We start from the raw sequence: 18,535 nt of genomic DNA, 5'->3' as shown, positions 1-18,535 counted from the left end.
CAAACAAATGTCCCACGACGACGACGTTTCTAGAAAGAGAGTGATCTTCACTGGGTGCTGACCACGTGCACGTAGATTTTAATCGACCGGATGGTTCGGAGAGATTCATCAGGTAGAATCATCACACACACACACACACACACAAGAAAAGCATTAAGATGTCGTGTTGCTTGTTTGTGACGATGTTTTCAAGCTCCGAACGTTTGTTGCCGTTGGTGACACATTATCGTCGGCTGCGAAGTTTCACGTATCGCTGATAAATATGGATGAAAACATTGTCGTTCCTTCGCTCCAATCGTTGCTCAATCTCCAGTGTGAATGTGTTTATTTTCTTATCAAACAAATTTGCACTTTGCAACCACCTCAGGGAGACCTGGGGACCTTTCCTGGGGGAGTGGTGTCAAGATCGAAATCGTTCTATCAAGCTATTACTTCTCTCGAGGTGCTCTTGGCGCACAGAGCACGTGATTGATCAGCAACCGGACCGCAACCTTCATCCCTCTTCTGCCGACGAATGTCTTTCCAATTATCACCGGGCGCGAGGACACACCGAGCAAGAGAGACTAGAAAATCCAGTTCCAAACGCAGCAGCGCAGCTCAGGGAAGCTCAAAAAGTCGAATTCAAACCCAAACACACAGGACCGCAAAGTTTGACCTTGTGCCATCAAAACCAGAGCACAAACAGAATGCAGGTGTTCGGCTCTCTCTCACTTATTCAATTCTGCGTGTCTGAGGTTCGCGTATCGGTATCGGAAAACTAATTCCTTCCACCCCAAAAAGCTGAAGGTCTCTCAAGCTGCAGATAAAGCTCCAAAAAGCAGGGTAGAGATAAAGCTAAGCGAGCCTCGAATCCGACTATTCATGGGTGTTAAAAAGGCAACAAAAAATTGCATTAGTCAACCTGGTTTTGTCATTGATAGCTGTGAACTAGGATTTAATTATGCTTAATTTGATTAGCTCGTACGATCAAATGTGTTTTGGTTGTTGCATAGTAGGGCACCAGAATTAGCGCACTCGCTGAATGATCAATCGTGCGTGGACTTAAGGAAGACACATTCCTAAACATCTATGCTTCCTATATATTGTGTCACAAAGGCGTAAAACTTCATGTTCTTGAAGCTAGTGGAACGGAATGCGCAAAAACGGCCCAATCGGGTCGCGTAACGTAGTTTAGGCTCGTGGTCACGTTCAAGCTAGGCGCAGCAGGGGTTTATTAGAAGCCACCCCGGAGACTACACACATGAGAAGGGCCCTCAATTCTAAGCATCATTTACTCGATTGCTTGCACCGAGGCACGTACAAGAAGACTACTGGCTGCGGCTACTACTGATGCACCATAGTACTGACGCGATCGTACGGTGACAACTTGCACATTCTTTTGCTCAAGGTCTCCTCCGGGCCAGGTCAGATCCGGCTGCACAAAATCAGACGGATGGAGCAAAAGCATTCCTGCGCTGTTGGTGTGTCCAAAAACTTGATCACCTTTTCTCGATGACCTTGATGGACCGATCCGTTTTGTCAAAAATCTACTTTTGCGTATCGATTGTAGGTGTGCTGAGGATCAGATAACAGATATGGGTCTTACCTTGCAGACTGGAGATGCAATAATTACACCACAACTATAAAACTTTATGCTGGACTTGAAGGGCAAATCTGTTGGATTTTTAAATAACCAAACGCACACTGTAACTGCAAAACATAAAATTCAAAAACAAACTTTGTAAGCACACTGCACACGTGTCGATCGTGTAAGATAGTGTATTGGATCCGTCTGGAAATAGGTTTCACTTCATCAATGCAAAAGAAAAAATGATCCAATAAACTACCGATTTATCACTAGGCAAGGGATATGCGAGGATCTCACTGACAATAACGCATCAGGATCTCTGGAAACTCGCTCTGATACCTTAACCGAAAACTTAAGGAGACTTCCTATGATCATTTATTCTCAGCTGTACTTCAGGTAGTTTTGGCCCTTTTTCTGTTCCAGAAGGGCAGACATGAAAAGGAAGCTTAAAACACACACACGCACACAGCAACGCACACACGCACGCACGCACGATCTTGTGTAGAAAAGGGAATGGAAACTTTTCTTCCTTGCTGCAACTTTTCTTAAAGCTTTTGCGAGATGACACACGGATCACGCACACCACAAACAAAGGATCAATTTCATAACAGCACCATAATTATATGCTCCTTTTTTCTAGATTTTCTTTTCACATTCAACTGCACCAATTTAACCACACACTCACCGTTTTCTGAGGAGCGTAAAAACTCTGCTTGCTGTTAGTTAACCTTCCGGCAGCGAGCGGCAACAATATTAACACGGACTGGCGCTGTTTGTAACGAACGAAGTCTTTAAAAGAAGAAAACACAATGGTAGTGATGGGCACGCGTTTCTGGAGATGGAAGACCCAAGGAACGATTCGTACTAGTGGGGTGTCTTTGGTCCGAAAAGGATCAAATAGAAATGCTGAATTGAGTATGAACTGATTTAGCTTTTTCGTTTGTCTATTTTTATCTATATAATGGTTTTTCTTCTTTTTTGGATCTAGAACCTCGAGATGTCTAGGCCTAATATCACAGGATTCCCTTGACTTTATACTAGAAATAACTAAATGATAGGCAATCCTATTTACAAAAATTACTCAAATCGAGCTTTCTCATTCATTATATTGGTATTTCTTCTGCGGAGAAAACCAATCCCAGCAGAACAAAATCAAACGACGACTCGAAATGCCATAATTGACATTTGAACTATCGGGTTGTGTGTTCCGTTCTAATCCACAATCGGAATGATTCCGATCCGAGTGGGAAACAAGTTTAGTTCCAATCCAAAAACCAACTTTCAGAGTGCGAAAAATTACACCAAGCTATTTATTCTTAGTGTAAGAATGTAGTTTACTCCATTTCACATCGTTTTTCATGCTATATTCCTCATTTTTTCGAACAAAACAATAGAACACAGAGCTGGAACTGAGCACCGAGGGGTTAAGATCGCTCCGCATGTTTACATTTTGTAAACATTGCCGGCTCGCAGCTGTCAAACCCGTTGTCAACATCACCAGACCATGTGCGCGATTCAAATCTGTTGAATTTTCAGTGTAATTTAGTCAATTTAACAAACTTTTCCTGTGTGTGAACTTATATTTTCGTGTACCTAATACACGCTTCGTTCTAGAGTAATCGTGTAAAAAAGAAATTCCAGCAACATGACGATCGTCAATCTCGATCCAACAAACCTGGAGTTTACCGTGTTTACCACGGAAGATATACGGAAGATTAGCGTACTGAAGGTAACACAACCAAAGTCGTTCGATGATATGGGCAATACGATCCGGGGCGGACTGTACGATCCGGCCCTCGGTCCTGCCGGGTTCGGCGAGATCTGTACCACGTGCGCGCGCGACATCAACATGTGCGAAGGACACTTTGGTCACATCGAGCTCGATCTGGTCGTGTACAATCCGTTCTTCCTGCGCCCTATTTACAATCTGCTGCGCATCAGCTGCATGTCCTGTGCACGGTTGCAGTTGAACGATGGGGCAAAATCGTTGCTCGAGCTGCAGCTACGACTGGCCGATGCCGGGTACATTGTGGAGGCGGAAGAAATCGATGCGTACAAGACGCGGCTGCAAGCAAACCCGACGGAATCGATACCGGAGTGTGTAACGTATTACGAAGACCTGCTGCGCAAGGAACCGTACAACAAGCTGGGCGATACGAAGCTTTCTACCACGATCCGGACCGCAATAGTGAACAGTTCGTTCCGGCAGGAATGCAAAAAGTGTATCCACTGTACGCAGATGCTGCAGAAGGTACGAATATCCGAGGGGAAAATTGCGATACGATGGACGCAGGGCGATAAGAGAAAGTATTTGTAAGTACAATTGGCGTGGCAAGCAAGACTGCAGCTTACGCATATGTAGTTAGCTAATAATTTGATCATCTTGTTTTCTATTTTAGTGAGGAAAAGGGCAACAAAAATCCAAACGAGCAGCAAATAAAAGCTGCCTCTGTGGTGGTACTGGCACGCGAGAGTCAGCAATTTCTGAGGAAACTTTACGAAACAGATGGTACGCTGTTGAACCTACTGTTTCCGGTGCTGATCACAAACAAGCATTCTTATGCGAATGGTGCTACACCTTATCATCCGACCGATATCTTCTTCATGGAAGTTGTACCCGTAACACCGATAAAAACGCGTCCCATACGACGTCCGAGTAATACCGGTGGACGTGGCACAATCGTTGAGCACGCCCAGTCAGTCCTGCTCCGGAACATTCTACTAGCGAACTCAACCGTACGTGCTGTGCTGATTGCTGGCGAAGGCACCATCCCTCCGGACATGTCAGAAACGTTGTTCAACCAAATGAAGTCCATCAGCCAGTATGCGAAGGGTGAAACGGTGGCGGAAAAGATTTACAACGCCTGGTTTCAGCTGCAGACGAACGTCGATCAGCTGATGGACGTGGAGAAAGTGACCACCGGCAAGCAAACGGTATCGTTTGGGCTGAAACAGCTGATCGAGAAGAAAACCGGCCTGATACGTATGAATATGATGGGCAAACGGGTAAACCATGCCGCCCGTACGGTGATCACACCGGATCCGTACATCGGTGTGGAAGAGATTGGCATTCCGACCCGGTTTGCCAAGAAGCTTACCTATCCCGTGCCCGTCACACCTTGGAACGTGTCCGAGCTACGCCAGTGGGTACTAAACGGACCGGACGTTTATCCAGGCGCAAACATGATCGAAGATTCAAATGGACGTGTAAGCAAAATCTCACCCTCCAACGTGACGCAACGCCAATCGATGGCCAAAACACTGCTCACCCCGCAGGTCGCGGGGGGAGAAGCGGCCGGAGGCGATTCGATCAAAATCGTCCATCGGCATCTGCAGAACGGTGATATTTTGCTGCTTAACCGGCAACCGACACTGCATCGTCCGAGTATTATGGCGCACCGGGCAAAGATCCTTGGAAAGGAGAAGATTTTCCGCCTTCACTACTCAAACTGCAAATCGTACAATGCCGATTTCGATGGGGATGAAATGAACGCCCATTTACCGCAGAATGAGGTAGCGCGGGCGGAGGCATGCGGGCTGGTTGCGGTACCGTATCAGTATCTTGTCCCGAAGGATGGTACACCGCTCGGTGGCTTGATACAGGATCATATCGTGTCCGCCGTGAAGCTGTTTATTCGTGGGAAATTTTTCAATCGGTAAGTTAAGGTACCTTCGTCCTCTTAATGCTTTTTTGGTTGACTCTTTCTGTTACATTCCAAGGGATGATTATCAGCAGCTGGTGTTTCAAGCGCTGAGTAACATGAGAGGCAATATTGATCTGCTGCCACCGTCGATCCTGAAGCCGGTAAAACTTTGGTCGGGAAAGCAAATCATTTCGACCATCATCAAGAACAGTACGCCGAAGGGGATGCCCTACATCAACATGAATGGCAAATCAAAGCTGAATAATAAGGTATAACATATTTCTATTAGTGATGGGCCATACGACTCTTTATGGACTCTTTTTTATCGACTCGGACCTAGGTTCGTTCCTGTACGAAGCTAGCTGTTAGTTTTAATCATTTGAATCATTCTAAAAGGGTCTCCTCCCTGATCGGCGAGACTCCGTCGAGCCAACTCCGCCCATAGGTTGATCCACTACTGGATCCTCCCATAAATCTTTGTGAATTTTGTCCAGTCTGAATCGATTATATCCGCTTCAATGTGAAGTCGTAGGCAGCAAAAATTCTTAATCCTTTACTTTCTTCTCTTCCCCAGCACTGGTGTGTACTTCCTGCCCGCCCGTGGCATCACGGTGGCAGTCCGCTCAAGGAAAACGAACTCTCCGAATCGGAAGTGCTTATCCGTCAGGGCGAACTGCTGTGCGGCATCCTCGACAAGAACCATTTCGGTGCCACTCCGTACGGTCTCATTCACTGCATGTACGAACTGTACGGGGGCGTCTGCTCCTCCGCATTACTTTCGTCCCTTTCCCGGCTCTTCACCTACTACCTGCAGTGGGAAGGCTTCACGCTTGGCGTACGAGACATTTTGGTGCGCGCGAAGGCGGACAAGAAGCGGGCAAAAATTATACGCGAATGTCGCGAGCGGGCTGGCCACGAAGCCACAGCAGCTGCGCTGGAGCTGCCACCGACTGTATCACGCGACGTGCTTGTCAAACGTATGCGCGAGGCGTACGCAAAAAATCCAAAGTTTCGAGCGATTCTCGATCGCAAGTATAAGACGGCACTCGATACGTACACGAACCAGATTAATAAGTGAGTAGAGGAGAATTTCGATTAGTTTAGTGGTTTCTAAGGGTTTGTCCACATGAGAGCGGAAGCCTAACGCTTGCTGTCCTATTCCTTCCTTCCAGTGCCTGCCTTCCGGAAGGACTGATCAGCAAGTTCCCGGAGAACAATCTCCAGCTGATGGTACAGTCCGGTGCGAAAGGTTCAACCGTCAACACGATGCAAATTTCCTGCCTGCTCGGTCAGATCGAGCTCGAAGGCAAGCGTCCACCGCTCATGCTGTCCGGCCGTTCGTTGCCCAGCTTTGCCGATTTTGATACCTCACCGAAATCGGGAGGATTCATCGATGGACGCTTCATGACCGGTATACAACCGCAGGACTTTTTCTTCCATTGTATGGCGGGTCGTGAAGGATTGATCGATACCGCAGTCAAGACGAGTCGTTCCGGGTATTTGCAGCGCTGCTTGGTAAAGCATCTGGAGGGACTCTCGGTGCAGTATGACATGACGGTGCGCGATAGCGATGGAAGTGTGATACAGTTTATGTACGGCGAGGATGGGATGGACATTTCCAAAGCGCAATTCATCGGAAATAGCAAGCAAACGCGCTTCCTCGACATGAACCGGGATGTGATCGTGCAGAAGGACGTCCTGCAACGCTTGAAACCATCCAACGATGTGGATCCGGTCAATGAAGCACTTCGCAAGCACATAAAGAAAATGAAACGTTGGACCAAACAAAATGGTGACAACTTGACGGCGCGAAAAGTTCGCTCATCACCCTTCGCATTGTTCTCGGCGGAAAAGGCAGAAGAACTTCGCACCGATCTTGCAAAAGCGGACAAGCTGAAAAGTTCGGGTCGTACAAAGTTAACGGAAAAGTTACTCAAACGGTGGACTAAGCTGGGTGCGGCCGAAAGACGTGAGTTCGCGAAACGGACGGCTCATTGTCCCGATCCGGTTGCAGCCTTATTTCCACCCGATGCTAATTTTGGTGTGCTGTCCGAAAAGCTGGACGAGCTGGTGCGGAACTACAAGCGGACGGAAACACCGATCCACGATATCGATGAGTTGATGCAGGTTAAGGGAAGCGGTTCGTTGGCTGCCCCTGGTGAACCGGTCGGTGTGCTGGCGGCTCAATCGATCGGTGAACCATCGACACAGATGACGCTGAACACGTTCCACTTTGCGGGGCGTGGTGAAATGAACGTAACGCTCGGTATTCCTCGATTGCGTGAAATTTTACTGTTTGCCGGTGCGAACATTAAAACGCCGACGATGGAGATACCGTTTCTGCCGCACCGGAAACCGGAGCGCTTGAAAGCGGTAGCGGAAAAGTTGCGCAAATCGCTCAACCGTGTTACGGTGGCCGATGTGCTAGAGAGTAAGTGGGGGACAATGGAGTTCATTTCATACACGCGGACGAAATTTAAAATATATTTCGTTGTAATATATTTTTTTTACAGATATCAATATAAAATCGAAACTGGTAGTGATTCCTTCGCGCGGTATGCTTCACACGATCCGGTTCAACTTTCTCCCTCCGGATGCGTACGATCAGGATTATTGTGTGACGCCGGCCGCCATCATGCGCCACATGTCGCGCAAATTCTTCAAGGCAATGTTTATCGCGATTAGAAAAGCGGAAGCAACCAAGAACGTGCTGTAAGTACATTATTGAAGAAAATTAATAACTCTTTTCAAATAATTAATTTACTCTTGCTTATTCCCCGCTGGGATTTCATTCTTTTAATAACTCTTTTGGGAGTCGTTATATCGAGCCAGACGATCCTGTAAAGCAATGTAACATATTTCCTCTTTTAACTTAACCTTTATTTCAATTACCTACCCGTGTATGTTTACCATTTTTATTTTTCAATAACATATGATATGATGGATTAATCAACTTGAAACTTTTGGAATGCCTAGAAAAACATTTTACCTATAATATGTATTCATGTTTCCCGCAGAATCGACACGGAGACGGGAGAGAAGAAATCGCGCAAAGAAAAATCGAATGAAAATTACGAAGATGAACAAATCGATGAGAAGGAACCATCCAAGCGGGATAAAAGCAGGAAAGGGGTTTACTCGGAAAGCGATACCGATTCGGACGATGACGGTAAACTGGGTGCGGATGCAGATGCGTCGGAAGCTAAAATTAAGGATAAAACTTCCGACGAGCATGGTTATGAGGATGAGAACGAGAACGACGAGAGCAGTTCCGATTCCGACACTAGTGAGGCGGAAGATCCGGAAGCGGATCCTAAAAAGGATTTCTTCATTAAAGAATCATCCGATAAGAAAAAGCGAAAGAGTACGGGTACGGAAAGTGCTCCACAAGGACTGGAAGAAGCGCTAATTGACGAGTATGAAAAGGAGCAGGAAAAAATGGAACAAGAGCTTGCAGAACAGATGGCACCGAATGCGAACCAAGTGAATGAAGCCGAAGAAGCACAGTTTGTAAAGCAGCTAGGCAGTCATATCGGTATGTATCAGATCGATCGCGCCAATCATCGCTGGTGTCAAATAGTACTGCACATGTCGCTGAAGCTGAAGGAGATTGACTTTACCAAGCTGTTCCGTGAGGTGGCCGAGAAGTCGGTCATATGGGAAGTGCCACGCATCAAGCGTGCCATCACGTACATGCAGAACGATCAGCTGTACCTGAAAACGGAGGGTACCAATATGGCCGCCATGACGGCACACGCCAAGGTGCTGGATTTGAATCGGCTCTACACGAACGACATTCAGGCGGTGGCAAAACGGTACGGCATTGAGGCGGCTTCCCGTGTGGTGGTGAAGGAAATACAGAACGTGTTCAGTGTGTACGGTATTACGGTCGATCCGCGGCATTTGCTGCTGGTGGCGGACTACATGACCGCGAGCGGTATGTTCCAAGCGATGAACCGTATGTCAATGGAGTTTTCCGCCTCACCGTTACAGCAGATTTCGTTCGAAACTTCGATGAAGTTCCTGAAGGGTGCGCTGTCGAAGGGTATGCATGATCGTTTGGAATCGCCCTCCTCCCGGTTGATCGTGGGACAACCGTGCCGGCTCGGTACGGGTGCGTTTACGCTGTACTCGTCCGCACTGAAGGATTATGCCGATGCGGCAAGTCAGTAAAACAGGCGACGACGAAGAAAATGTGTTGAAGAAATAAATAATTCGCGAAAACTATTGTGAAACATTTTATCGATCGTGTAGCGTGTTTTGAATATTAGCACAAACGTGTTTCACAACTTTTATCAGATGCACTTAAAGGTGATTTTCTAACAAATATGTTCCAAACCGCATTGCTCTCCCGAAGTTCCTACTGAACAAGTGGTCAATTTGAACCAGAGTGGCGTAATCTAGCAGGATCCTAGCTCTATCAATTGTTAGATGTAAATTTTAAAATTAAAATACTTTTGGCATTGTTTTTATGAATATTTCACTCTAGAAAAATTATATTTCTATAACCTAAAGGGATAAAATAATTAATTAGAAATAATTTTGAAATAAATTCATGATCCGCAGACCGTCAAAGTCGACATAATTTGGCCGATATTACTGTCAAAAAATCTGCACATAGGTGTACAGTAGCATCCCAGGTACACAGTGGCCGGTTTGATTCTATATTTCTAAATTACGACCAAAAAAGCACTTTCAGCATCTATTTTTTAGTAAAGGTTCTAAGTTTTTCCGAATGCAATCAAACTACTACAAAATTTGGATGATACGGAGCTTCATTTCGAATATTTATTACAAAACCCGTGAGGCAAAAATCTCACCGACTCTACTGTATATACCTTGCGTCGCCGTTTGTTTTTGTCGTATACACAAGCGTTCGCGCGTTGCTCGCTTCAGCCCACGCCGCCATCTTGGATTGTGTTCGCATTGTGTGCGTGTGTGTCGTTTTGGTCGGTGCCTCGCAAAAGTGTTCCGTTTTTTCGCACGCTTTTAAGGCCCCAAACAGCGCGAAAAGGGCTCGAACAGGTAGAATAGAGTGTGCCCCACGGAAAGGGCAAACGGTGGAACAGTAAGTGTTTGCAGACAAATCAGAAATCCCGCCTCCGATTGACGATGGCTTCTGATGAGGAAATTGATGAATCCATTGCCGGTAAGTGGGCATGGGCAAGGGATGTGGGTGGCGGTGTGTGTATGTGTGCGGAATGGAAGGCTGGGGTGCCATTGTTCGGGGCTGAATATTGTACGCTGGTTGAGGAAATTTTGTGACTTTTTGTGTAAGAAAATACACCACCAACACCGTGTGTGCCGGTAAAATGAGGAAAAAACGTAAACAAAAGCATTTGATACGGCAACCTTGTGTGTGGAAATGGTCGTGAAAGGAGATCATCGGGAACAGTTTCGGGATGATCGGTGTCGAATTTTTTCGATGCGTAATGGCGGCAGTAAATGAGTAATTAGGAACACTATTTGAACAGATCTAGGATCGAAGTCCCACCAACCACTCGGACGAATAAGAGAATGTCCTGAAAATCATTCTTATTCCGGTAGACAAGCAGATCCCTCCCATACTCATACGGACTAGTGGAAGGGGTGGAATAATTACACCCTGCACCACAGCGGAGCGCTAGCGTTCCGCAATGGGGTCACAATGCGTGTGGCAGGATAGAGCGGGAGGGTTGTTTTCCTTCTCGACTTTTCTTTTCTTCCAGTTCTAGTCATTCTCACTTCCTCTACCTTTTTACGATCATATTTCACAGTCCGAATGTGCACCCTCGCCACGGTTTTGGTAACAAAATTTCCCATTTTCCACGATTTGGAGAATCGGGTTCCGCTTTGCTATACCTTCTCAACCCTTAAATAACCCTTAATATGTAGTTCTGAACCCACCGAGGGGTTTATTTATGTTAAATGATTTAGTCATGAGTGTAGTAAAGTAATTTAATGCCGTATTCTTAGCTCTTCTTGAGATAATTTTTTACAAATTCTCAAGGCATCCATGTTTTTTTTTGCCCTATCCCGGGTATGCTCGGTTAAATATAAATTAAATATTATGAAAGAATATATTTACAAACATTTTTCAATAAGCTAAGTCGTCTTCTAAGTCGTTATGAAGGTAATTTTGTCAATAGGGGCAAAGAGTAGGTAGTGGCAGGCGTCGAAATTTAATAATTTTTATTAATACTTTTAGTTATAAAAAACCTCGCTAATAAGCATTTCATTAAATTAAATCTTCTGTTTTCGCACATGTTAAACCCACCCCCGGACAGAGGAAGAGGGCGGTCTGATGGACGAAGCAGCAGACGCCTCGCTCGCCGCAGATGCGGATGACGCTTCGGACGAGGAGGCCAACACGAAGGGTACCGCGCACCAGGACGAGGATGACGATTACGAGCCGGAAGACAATCGCAAAAAGAAGAAGGGCAAAAAGCGCAAAGCCCGCAGCAGCGACGAGAAGCGCGGCCGGAAGAAGAAAAAGCGCAAGAAGAACGACAGCGGGGACGAGAGTGACCAGAAGCAGAGTGACGATGGTGGTAGTAGTAGTGCGGCGGCAGCAGCAGCGGCAGCCGCAGCAGCAGCAGCACAAGCCGAATCGGACTACGAATCGCGCCCGAAGCGGGGTCGCGATCGTAAGAAGGGAGGCAGCAGTAGCCGAGGTGGTGGAGCTAGCAGTGAGGTAGAGAAAAAGTCTGCGGCGGCTGCGGTGGCAGCATCGGTGGAGGAAAAGGAAAAGATGCCCACGATCCAAGAGGTGTGCAGTTCGTTCGATCTGACGGACGTGAAGATCGAGTACACGGAGGATGATTTCGAGAATCTGGTTACGTTCAAACTGTTCCAAACGCACGTGCGGCCGATTCTGACGAAGGAAAATCCGCGCGTCCCGATGGCGAAGCTGATGATGCTGGTTGCGGCCAAGTGGCGCGAGTTTTGCTCGTTGAATCCGAACATTTCGTGCGAGGACGCGACGACACAGGAAACGGGGAGGGAGGACGAAGCGCCGCCCACCCCGGAGTATGTGCCGAAGTCGAGCCGATCGCGCAGCAAGACGGAGAACAAGCACGAGGACATGGTGTATGATGATGAGGACGAGGATGAAGAGGAAGAGGTAGAGCGGGAGCGCACGCGGAAAAGCAAAAAGGGTAAGAGTGGTGGTGGTGGCGGTGGTGGAGGAGGAAGCAGCAGCAACAAGAAGGGTGGCGGTGGAAACAGCCGCAAGCAAAAGGTGCCGACGCTGAAGATTAAGTTCGGCAAACGTAAGAATGCCAGCTCGGACGAAGAGCCGGATGCGAGCGGTGGATCGGAGCGGGAATCGGACGCAGAGTTTGAAAAGATGCTGCAACAGTCCGAGTCGGAAAAGTCAGAAAAACCGGAACGAGAATCATCCACGGGGGGTGGAGGAGATGGAGGTGGAGCGGGCGGTGCGGATGATGCATCCGATCAGCCCCCGGTACGAAAGAAGGCCAAGACAAAGATTGGGAATAAATCAAAGAAGAAGAACAAGTCGAAGAAGAGCAAATTTCCGGACGGTGGGGAGGAGGGTGAGCACGAGCATCAGGATTACTGTGAGGTGTGCCAGCAGGGTGGTGAGATCATCCTGTGCGATACCTGCCCGAAAGCGTACCATCTCGTATGTCTCGATCCGGAGTTGGAAGATACGCCCGAGGGTAAGTGGTCGTGTCCGACGTGTGAAGCGGAAGGACCGGCAGACGAGGATGATGACGAGCATCAGGAGTTTTGCCGGGTGTGCAAGGATGGTGGCGAATTGCTGTGCTGTGACAATTGTCCCTCCGCTTACCATACGTTCTGCTTGAATCCACCGCTGGACGACATCCCCGATGGTGAGTGGCGATGCCCGCGCTGTAGCTGTCCACCGTTGCCGGAAAAGGTACAGAAGATTCTTACCTGGCGCTGGACCGATAAACCGATCAATCCGGATGAACCGTCCACATCGAAGGGTGGTGCCCCAGGTGGATCGACCCGTCGCCGAGAGTATTTCGTTAAGTGGGTCGAAAAATCGTACTGGCACTGTGACTGGATTACGGAACTACAGCTGGACGTGCATCATCCGCTCATGTTTCGGTACTATACGCGCAAGAACGATATGGAAGAACCGCCCAAGCTGGAGGAAGCTCTCGACGAGGAAGATAACCGTTACAAGCGCATCCAGCGCATGCGCGAAACGAACAGCAATTTGAATGAAACCGAGCTAGAGGAGAAGTACTACCGGTACGGCGTAAAACCGGAATGGCTCATGGTGCATCGCGTTATCAACCATCGTACGATGCGGGACGGTCGGACACTTTATTTGGTAAAATGGCGCGAACTACCGTACGATCAAGCGACTTGGGAAGATGAGGAGGATGATATTGCGGGGCTTAAGATGGCCATCGAGTATTATCTCGATCTTCGCGCCAACTGTTCCCAGGACATTGGAGGTTCGGGTAGCGGTGGTAGTGGAAATAGCAAGAAAAACAAAAAGAAAGGTCGTCGTCGTTTGCGTGAGTTGGAGGAGGAAGAGAGAACAGCTGGCGTGAAGCGGTACACACCACCGCCAGAGAAGCCTACGACTGATCTGAAGCGAAAGTTCGAAGTACAGCCACCGTACCTAGACGAAACGGGTATGCGACTTCATCCGTATCAACTCGAGGGTATTAACTGGTTGCGCTACTCATGGGCCAACGGGACGGATACAATTCTGGCCGATGAGATGGGATTGGGCAAAACAATTCAGACCGCAACTTTCCTTTACTCGCTGTACAAGGAAGGCCATTGCCGTGGACCGTTCCTGGTGGCGGTACCACTCTCGACCATCATTAACTGGGAGCGTGAGTTTGAAACATGGGCACCGGATTTCTATTGCATTACGTACGTTGGAGACAAAGAGTCGAGAGCGGTTATACGCGAAAATGAACTCTCATTTGAGGAGGGTGCTGTGCGGGGTGGAAAAGCATCCCGTATTAGGGCCAGCTCGATCAAGTTTAACGTTCTGCTGACGAGCTACGAACTCATCTCGATTGATGCCGCCTGTCTTGGTTCGATTGATTGGTCGGTGCTGGTGGTGGATGAGGCCCATCGGCTCAAGTCCAATCAGAGCAAGTTCTTCAAGGTGCTGAACGCGTACAATATCGCTTACAAGCTGTTGCTGACCGGTACACCGCTTCAAAACAATCTTGAGGAACTGTTCCATCTGCTCAACTTCCTCAACAAGAACAAGTTTAATGAGTTGGCCGAGTTCCAGAACGAATTTGCCGACATTTCCAAGGAGGAACAGGTAAAGCGACTGCACGAAATGTTGGGCCCTCACATGCTGCGTCGCTTGAAGGCGGACGTGCTGAAGAACATGCCCACCAAATCGGAATTTATCGTGCGTGTGGAGTTGTCGCCACTGCAGAAGAAGTACTACAAGTATATACTGACCCGGAACTACGAAGCGCTCAACCCGAAAGGTGGTGGCGGTGCTTGCTCGCTCATCAACATCATGATGGACCTGAAGAAGTGCTGCAACCATCCGTATCTGTTTGCGGCAGCAGCAGAAGAAGCTCAGCTAGGGCCGGGCGGTAACTACGAACTCCAGTCACTAACGAAAGCGGCCGGAAAGTTAGTGCTGTTGGAGAAAATGTTGAAGCTGCTGAAAGCACAGGGTCACCGTGTACTGATCTTTTCGCAGATGACGAAGATGTTGGACATTTTGGAGGATTTTTTGGAGGGATTGGGCTACAAGTACGAGCGTATTGATGGTGGCATTACAGGCAGCATTCGTCAGGAGGCGATCGATCGGTTCAATGCACCGGGTGCACCACAGTTCTGTTTCCTGTTGTCGACACGTGCCGGTGGTCTCGGTATCAATCTGGCTACCGCAGATACTGTCATCATTTACGATTCCGATTGGAATCCTCACAATGACATTCAGGCGTTTTCGCGTGCACATCGTATCGGACAGGCGAACAAGGTGATGATTTATCGGTTTGTGACGCGTAACTCGGTTGAGGAGCGTGTAACACAAGTCGCTAAGCGTAAGATGATGCTAACGCATCTCGTTGTACGGCCCGGTATGGGTGGTAAGGGTACGAATTTCACCAAGCAAGAGTTGGACGATATCTTGCGGTTCGGTACGGAGGAGCTGTTCAAGGAGGATGGAAAGGATGAGGAAGCGATCCATTATGATGATAAAGCGGTGGCAGAATTGTTGGACCGTTCGAACAAGGGCGTTGAGGAGAAGGAGAACTGGGCGAACGAGTATCTGTCGTCGTTTAAGGTCGCTTCCTACTCAACGAAGGAGGACGTTGAGGAGGAAACAGAGACGGAAGTAATTAAGCAGGAAGCGGAAAATTCCGATCCGGCTTACTGGGTGAAGCTGCTCCGGCATCATTACGAGCAGCATCAGGAAGATCTGTCCCGAACTCTTGGTAAAGGAAAGAGAGTTCGTAAGCAGGTCAACTACACCGATGGAGGCGTCATTCAGGCGGATCCTGTAAAGGAAGACTCGACCTGGCAGGAGAACGTTTCCGACTATAACAATTCTGACTATTCCGGTGCTTCGGATGAGGATCGCGATGAGGACGATGAAGAAAGTGAACTCGGTAGACGCAGCAGGCGACGCATTGAACGTAAAGAAGCGGAACGTGATAATCGTCCACTGCCTCCTTTGCTGGCCCGCGTTGGAGGAAATATTGAAGTACTCGGCTTTAATGCTCGTCAGCGCAAGAGCTTCCTGAACGCGATCATGCGATACGGTATGCCACCCCAAGATGCGTTCCATTCGCAGTGGTTGGTTCGTGACTTGCGTGGTAAATCGGAACGAATCTTCAAGGCGTACGTCTCGCTGTTTATGCGCCATCTTTGTGAGCCCGGTGCGGACAATGCGGAAACGTTTGCTGATGGTGTACCGAGGGAAGGACTCAGCCGACAACATGTGTTGACGCGAATCGGTGTAATGTCTTTAATTCGCAAGAAGGTGCAGGAGTTTGAGCACATTAACGGGTACTACAGTATGCCGGAACTGATCAAACGCCCTTGCGAGCCGGTAAAGATCGCAGTTCCTGCAGTTGCTGCTGCAGGTACGAGCGGAGAAGGTACCTCGGGAACTGCCGGTGGGGAAACGTCCAAATCGGCTACTACCAGTACGAGCGCTACACCGGCCACAAGTGCCGCACCAAGTCCAGCTCCGAATGCATCAGCTTCCGGTGAGAAAGAGGACGAAACACCTGTGGGAGCTGCAGGGGAAAAAGAGAAAGCGGACGGTGCTGAAAAGGAGAAATCGGCTGCCAGTGGAACGTCCGCAGCAGAGGGCGATAAAGTGTCCGAAGGTGTGAAGAAGGAAGCGACGGAAGATGGTGACGAATCAGCAGGAACAAGTGGCGAGAAAAAGAAGGATGATAGTGGAGCCACGGTTGCTGCGGTCTCAGCGAAGGTAGAACCAATGGAAACAGATGCAGAGAAGAAGGAGGAAAAATCTTCCACCGAGGAAACGGTTGACACGAAGAACATAAAAATGGAAGACGAGTCTGGCGCTGCGGCAACAGCGAAAAAGGAGGCTGATGATAAGGAAAAGGGAGACGAAAAGAAACCAGCTGTTGAGGGAGCTGTCACCAAGGAAGCTGAGGATACAAAGAAGGATACCGTAACCGGTCAGACGAAGCAGGAGGTAGAGGAAGAGGACGATGATGATGAGGTAAAGTTTGTGGAGGATGGCAGTACAATTCCACCGGTGAAGAAGCAGGAACCGGAGGTTAAGCCGACGCCTGCTCCTGCCCCAATCACGACCACAATTGACGATGACGATGATGATGTGGTGTTCGTGAAGGATGACGATGACGATGTGAAGAAACCGGAACCGGTGCAGGAGAATCTGGAGGTGCATAAGCGTGCCTTCATGTTCAACATCGCTGACGGTGGCTTTACCGAGCTGCACACGCTCTGGATCAATGAGGAAAAGGCGGCTGTCCCCGGGCGGGAGTACGAGATTTGGCACCGTCGCCATGACTACTGGCTGTTGGCAGGCATTGTGACGCACGGTTACGGACGTTGGCAGGACATTCAGAACGATATACGGTTCGCGATCATTAACGAACCGTTCAAGATGGATGTCGGTAAGGGCAATTTCCTCGAGATTAAAAACAAATTCTTGGCCCGTCGCTTCAAACTGCTCGAACAGTCGCTGGTGATTGAGGAGCAGTTGCGCCGCGCGGCACTGCTCAATCTTGCCCAGGATCCGAGCCATCCGGCAATGGCGCTGAATGCACGGTTTGCCGAAGTCGAGTGTTTGGCGGAATCGCATCAGCATCTGAGCAAGGAGTCGCTGGCAGGCAACAAGCCAGCCAATGCCGTACTGCACAAGGTGCTGAACCAGCTGGAGGAGTTGCTGTCGGACATGAAGTCGGACGTTTCGCGGTTGCCGGCGACGCTTGCACGCATTCCGCCCGTTGCCCAGCGGTTGCAGATGTCGGAACGGTCGATCCTGTCGAGGTTAGCGGCTACGGGCAACACCGTGCAGCAGAATCGTAAGTATCGGGCGTATGAATAAGTTGCGTGCCAGTTGAGATCATTGCTAGGCTTTTTTGGATCTGAATTGAAGGCAACCTTCCTATAATCTATTTTCACTTCATCATCCCTTCCAGCACCGATGTCTCAGTTCCCGCCAGGCTATCAGGGAACGACACTACCCGGCTTTGCAGCGGCCGCAGCAGCCAATTTTGCCACCTTCCGGCCAACCTTCTCCGTGCCCGGCCAACCGACCAACTTCCCCGGTGGATCGGGAGCTGCCGGTTCAAGCTCTTCCGGGAAGTAAATGTGCTTAGTAGGCCGTCAACTATCAAACACACATCTATCAGTTCCAGATCAAGAGCTCAGAATCGTGCACCTGTCTGCTGTCTGTCGTCGCGTGGACGATTGAATGTGATGTATCCGTTTTTACAATGACATTCTTCATATAAGTTCAATTCTCTTTTATCTAGACATATGGAAGAAACACACACACACACACACACACACACGCATACAAACACAAATTATGTAACACGATAACGCAAAAGGTTAATACTTCAAGAAGCTCATGTCCCCCAGCACATTGCACACTCATAATTGAACTCATTCGATTTTTGGTAAATGGTAAGGAACAAGTTTTAAGGCATATAGAATCAGATTGGAACGTTTTTAGAATCAGCATGGAGCTGGATCAGGACGAATGAACGGAAAAATATGATTGTAAGAATACAAAACACAACCCCACACACTTAAAGTATAAGAAAAGTTAGCAGTAAATTTCTTAGCGGTTAGGCTGTAGTTGCTTTCACAGCTAGAATGTATTGTAAGCATATATAAATTATCG

General features: G+C 48.4%; 3 protein-coding genes across 3 annotated transcripts in view; 2 read left to right on the top strand and 1 right to left on the bottom strand.

Annotated features, from left to right (window-relative positions):
* Window positions 1-18,535, bottom strand: part of LOC126568516 (transmembrane protein 222) — a 482,151-nt gene that overhangs the window by 9,989 nt on the left and 453,627 nt on the right. The gene's annotated exons all lie outside the window — the stretch shown is intronic.
* On the top strand, window positions 3,206-9,386 carry LOC126568660 (DNA-directed RNA polymerase I subunit RPA1). Its single transcript, XM_050225175.1, is given in 7 exon segments — window positions 3,206-3,893; window positions 3,977-5,223; window positions 5,288-5,480; window positions 5,786-6,285; window positions 6,384-7,642; window positions 7,725-7,923; window positions 8,229-9,386. Coding segments are annotated over 7 exon segments (5,235 nt in total). The 5' UTR covers window positions 3,206-3,212; the 3' UTR covers window positions 9,385-9,386.
* Window positions 10,236-18,002, top strand: LOC126567730 (chromodomain-helicase-DNA-binding protein Mi-2 homolog). Its single transcript, XM_050223997.1, has 3 exons — window positions 10,236-10,360; window positions 11,478-17,708; window positions 17,826-18,002. The coding sequence occupies exons 1-3, from the start codon at window positions 10,324-10,326 to the stop codon at window positions 17,993-17,995; spliced, it is 6,438 nt and encodes a 2,145-aa protein (XP_050079954.1). The 5' UTR covers window positions 10,236-10,323; the 3' UTR covers window positions 17,996-18,002.

This window comes from Anopheles maculipalpis, chromosome 2RL (assembly GCF_943734695.1).
Source record: "Anopheles maculipalpis chromosome 2RL, idAnoMacuDA_375_x, whole genome shotgun sequence".
Taxonomy (NCBI): domain Eukaryota; kingdom Metazoa; phylum Arthropoda; class Insecta; order Diptera; family Culicidae; genus Anopheles; species Anopheles maculipalpis.
The sequence above is the reverse complement of the archived record's forward strand: the minus strand, read 5'-3'. Positions and strand labels throughout refer to the sequence as shown.

Coding starts and splice junctions, on each gene's coding strand:
- LOC126567730 (XM_050223997.1), top strand. CDS start 10,324: ATGGCTTCTGATGAGGAAATTGATGAATCCATTGCCG. Junction 10,361..11,477: donor AATTGATGAATCCATTGCCG/GTAAGTGGGCAT, acceptor ACCCCCGGACAG/AGGAAGAGGGCGGTCTGATG. Junction 17,709..17,825: donor CAACACCGTGCAGCAGAATC/GTAAGTATCGGG, acceptor CATCCCTTCCAG/CACCGATGTCTCAGTTCCCG.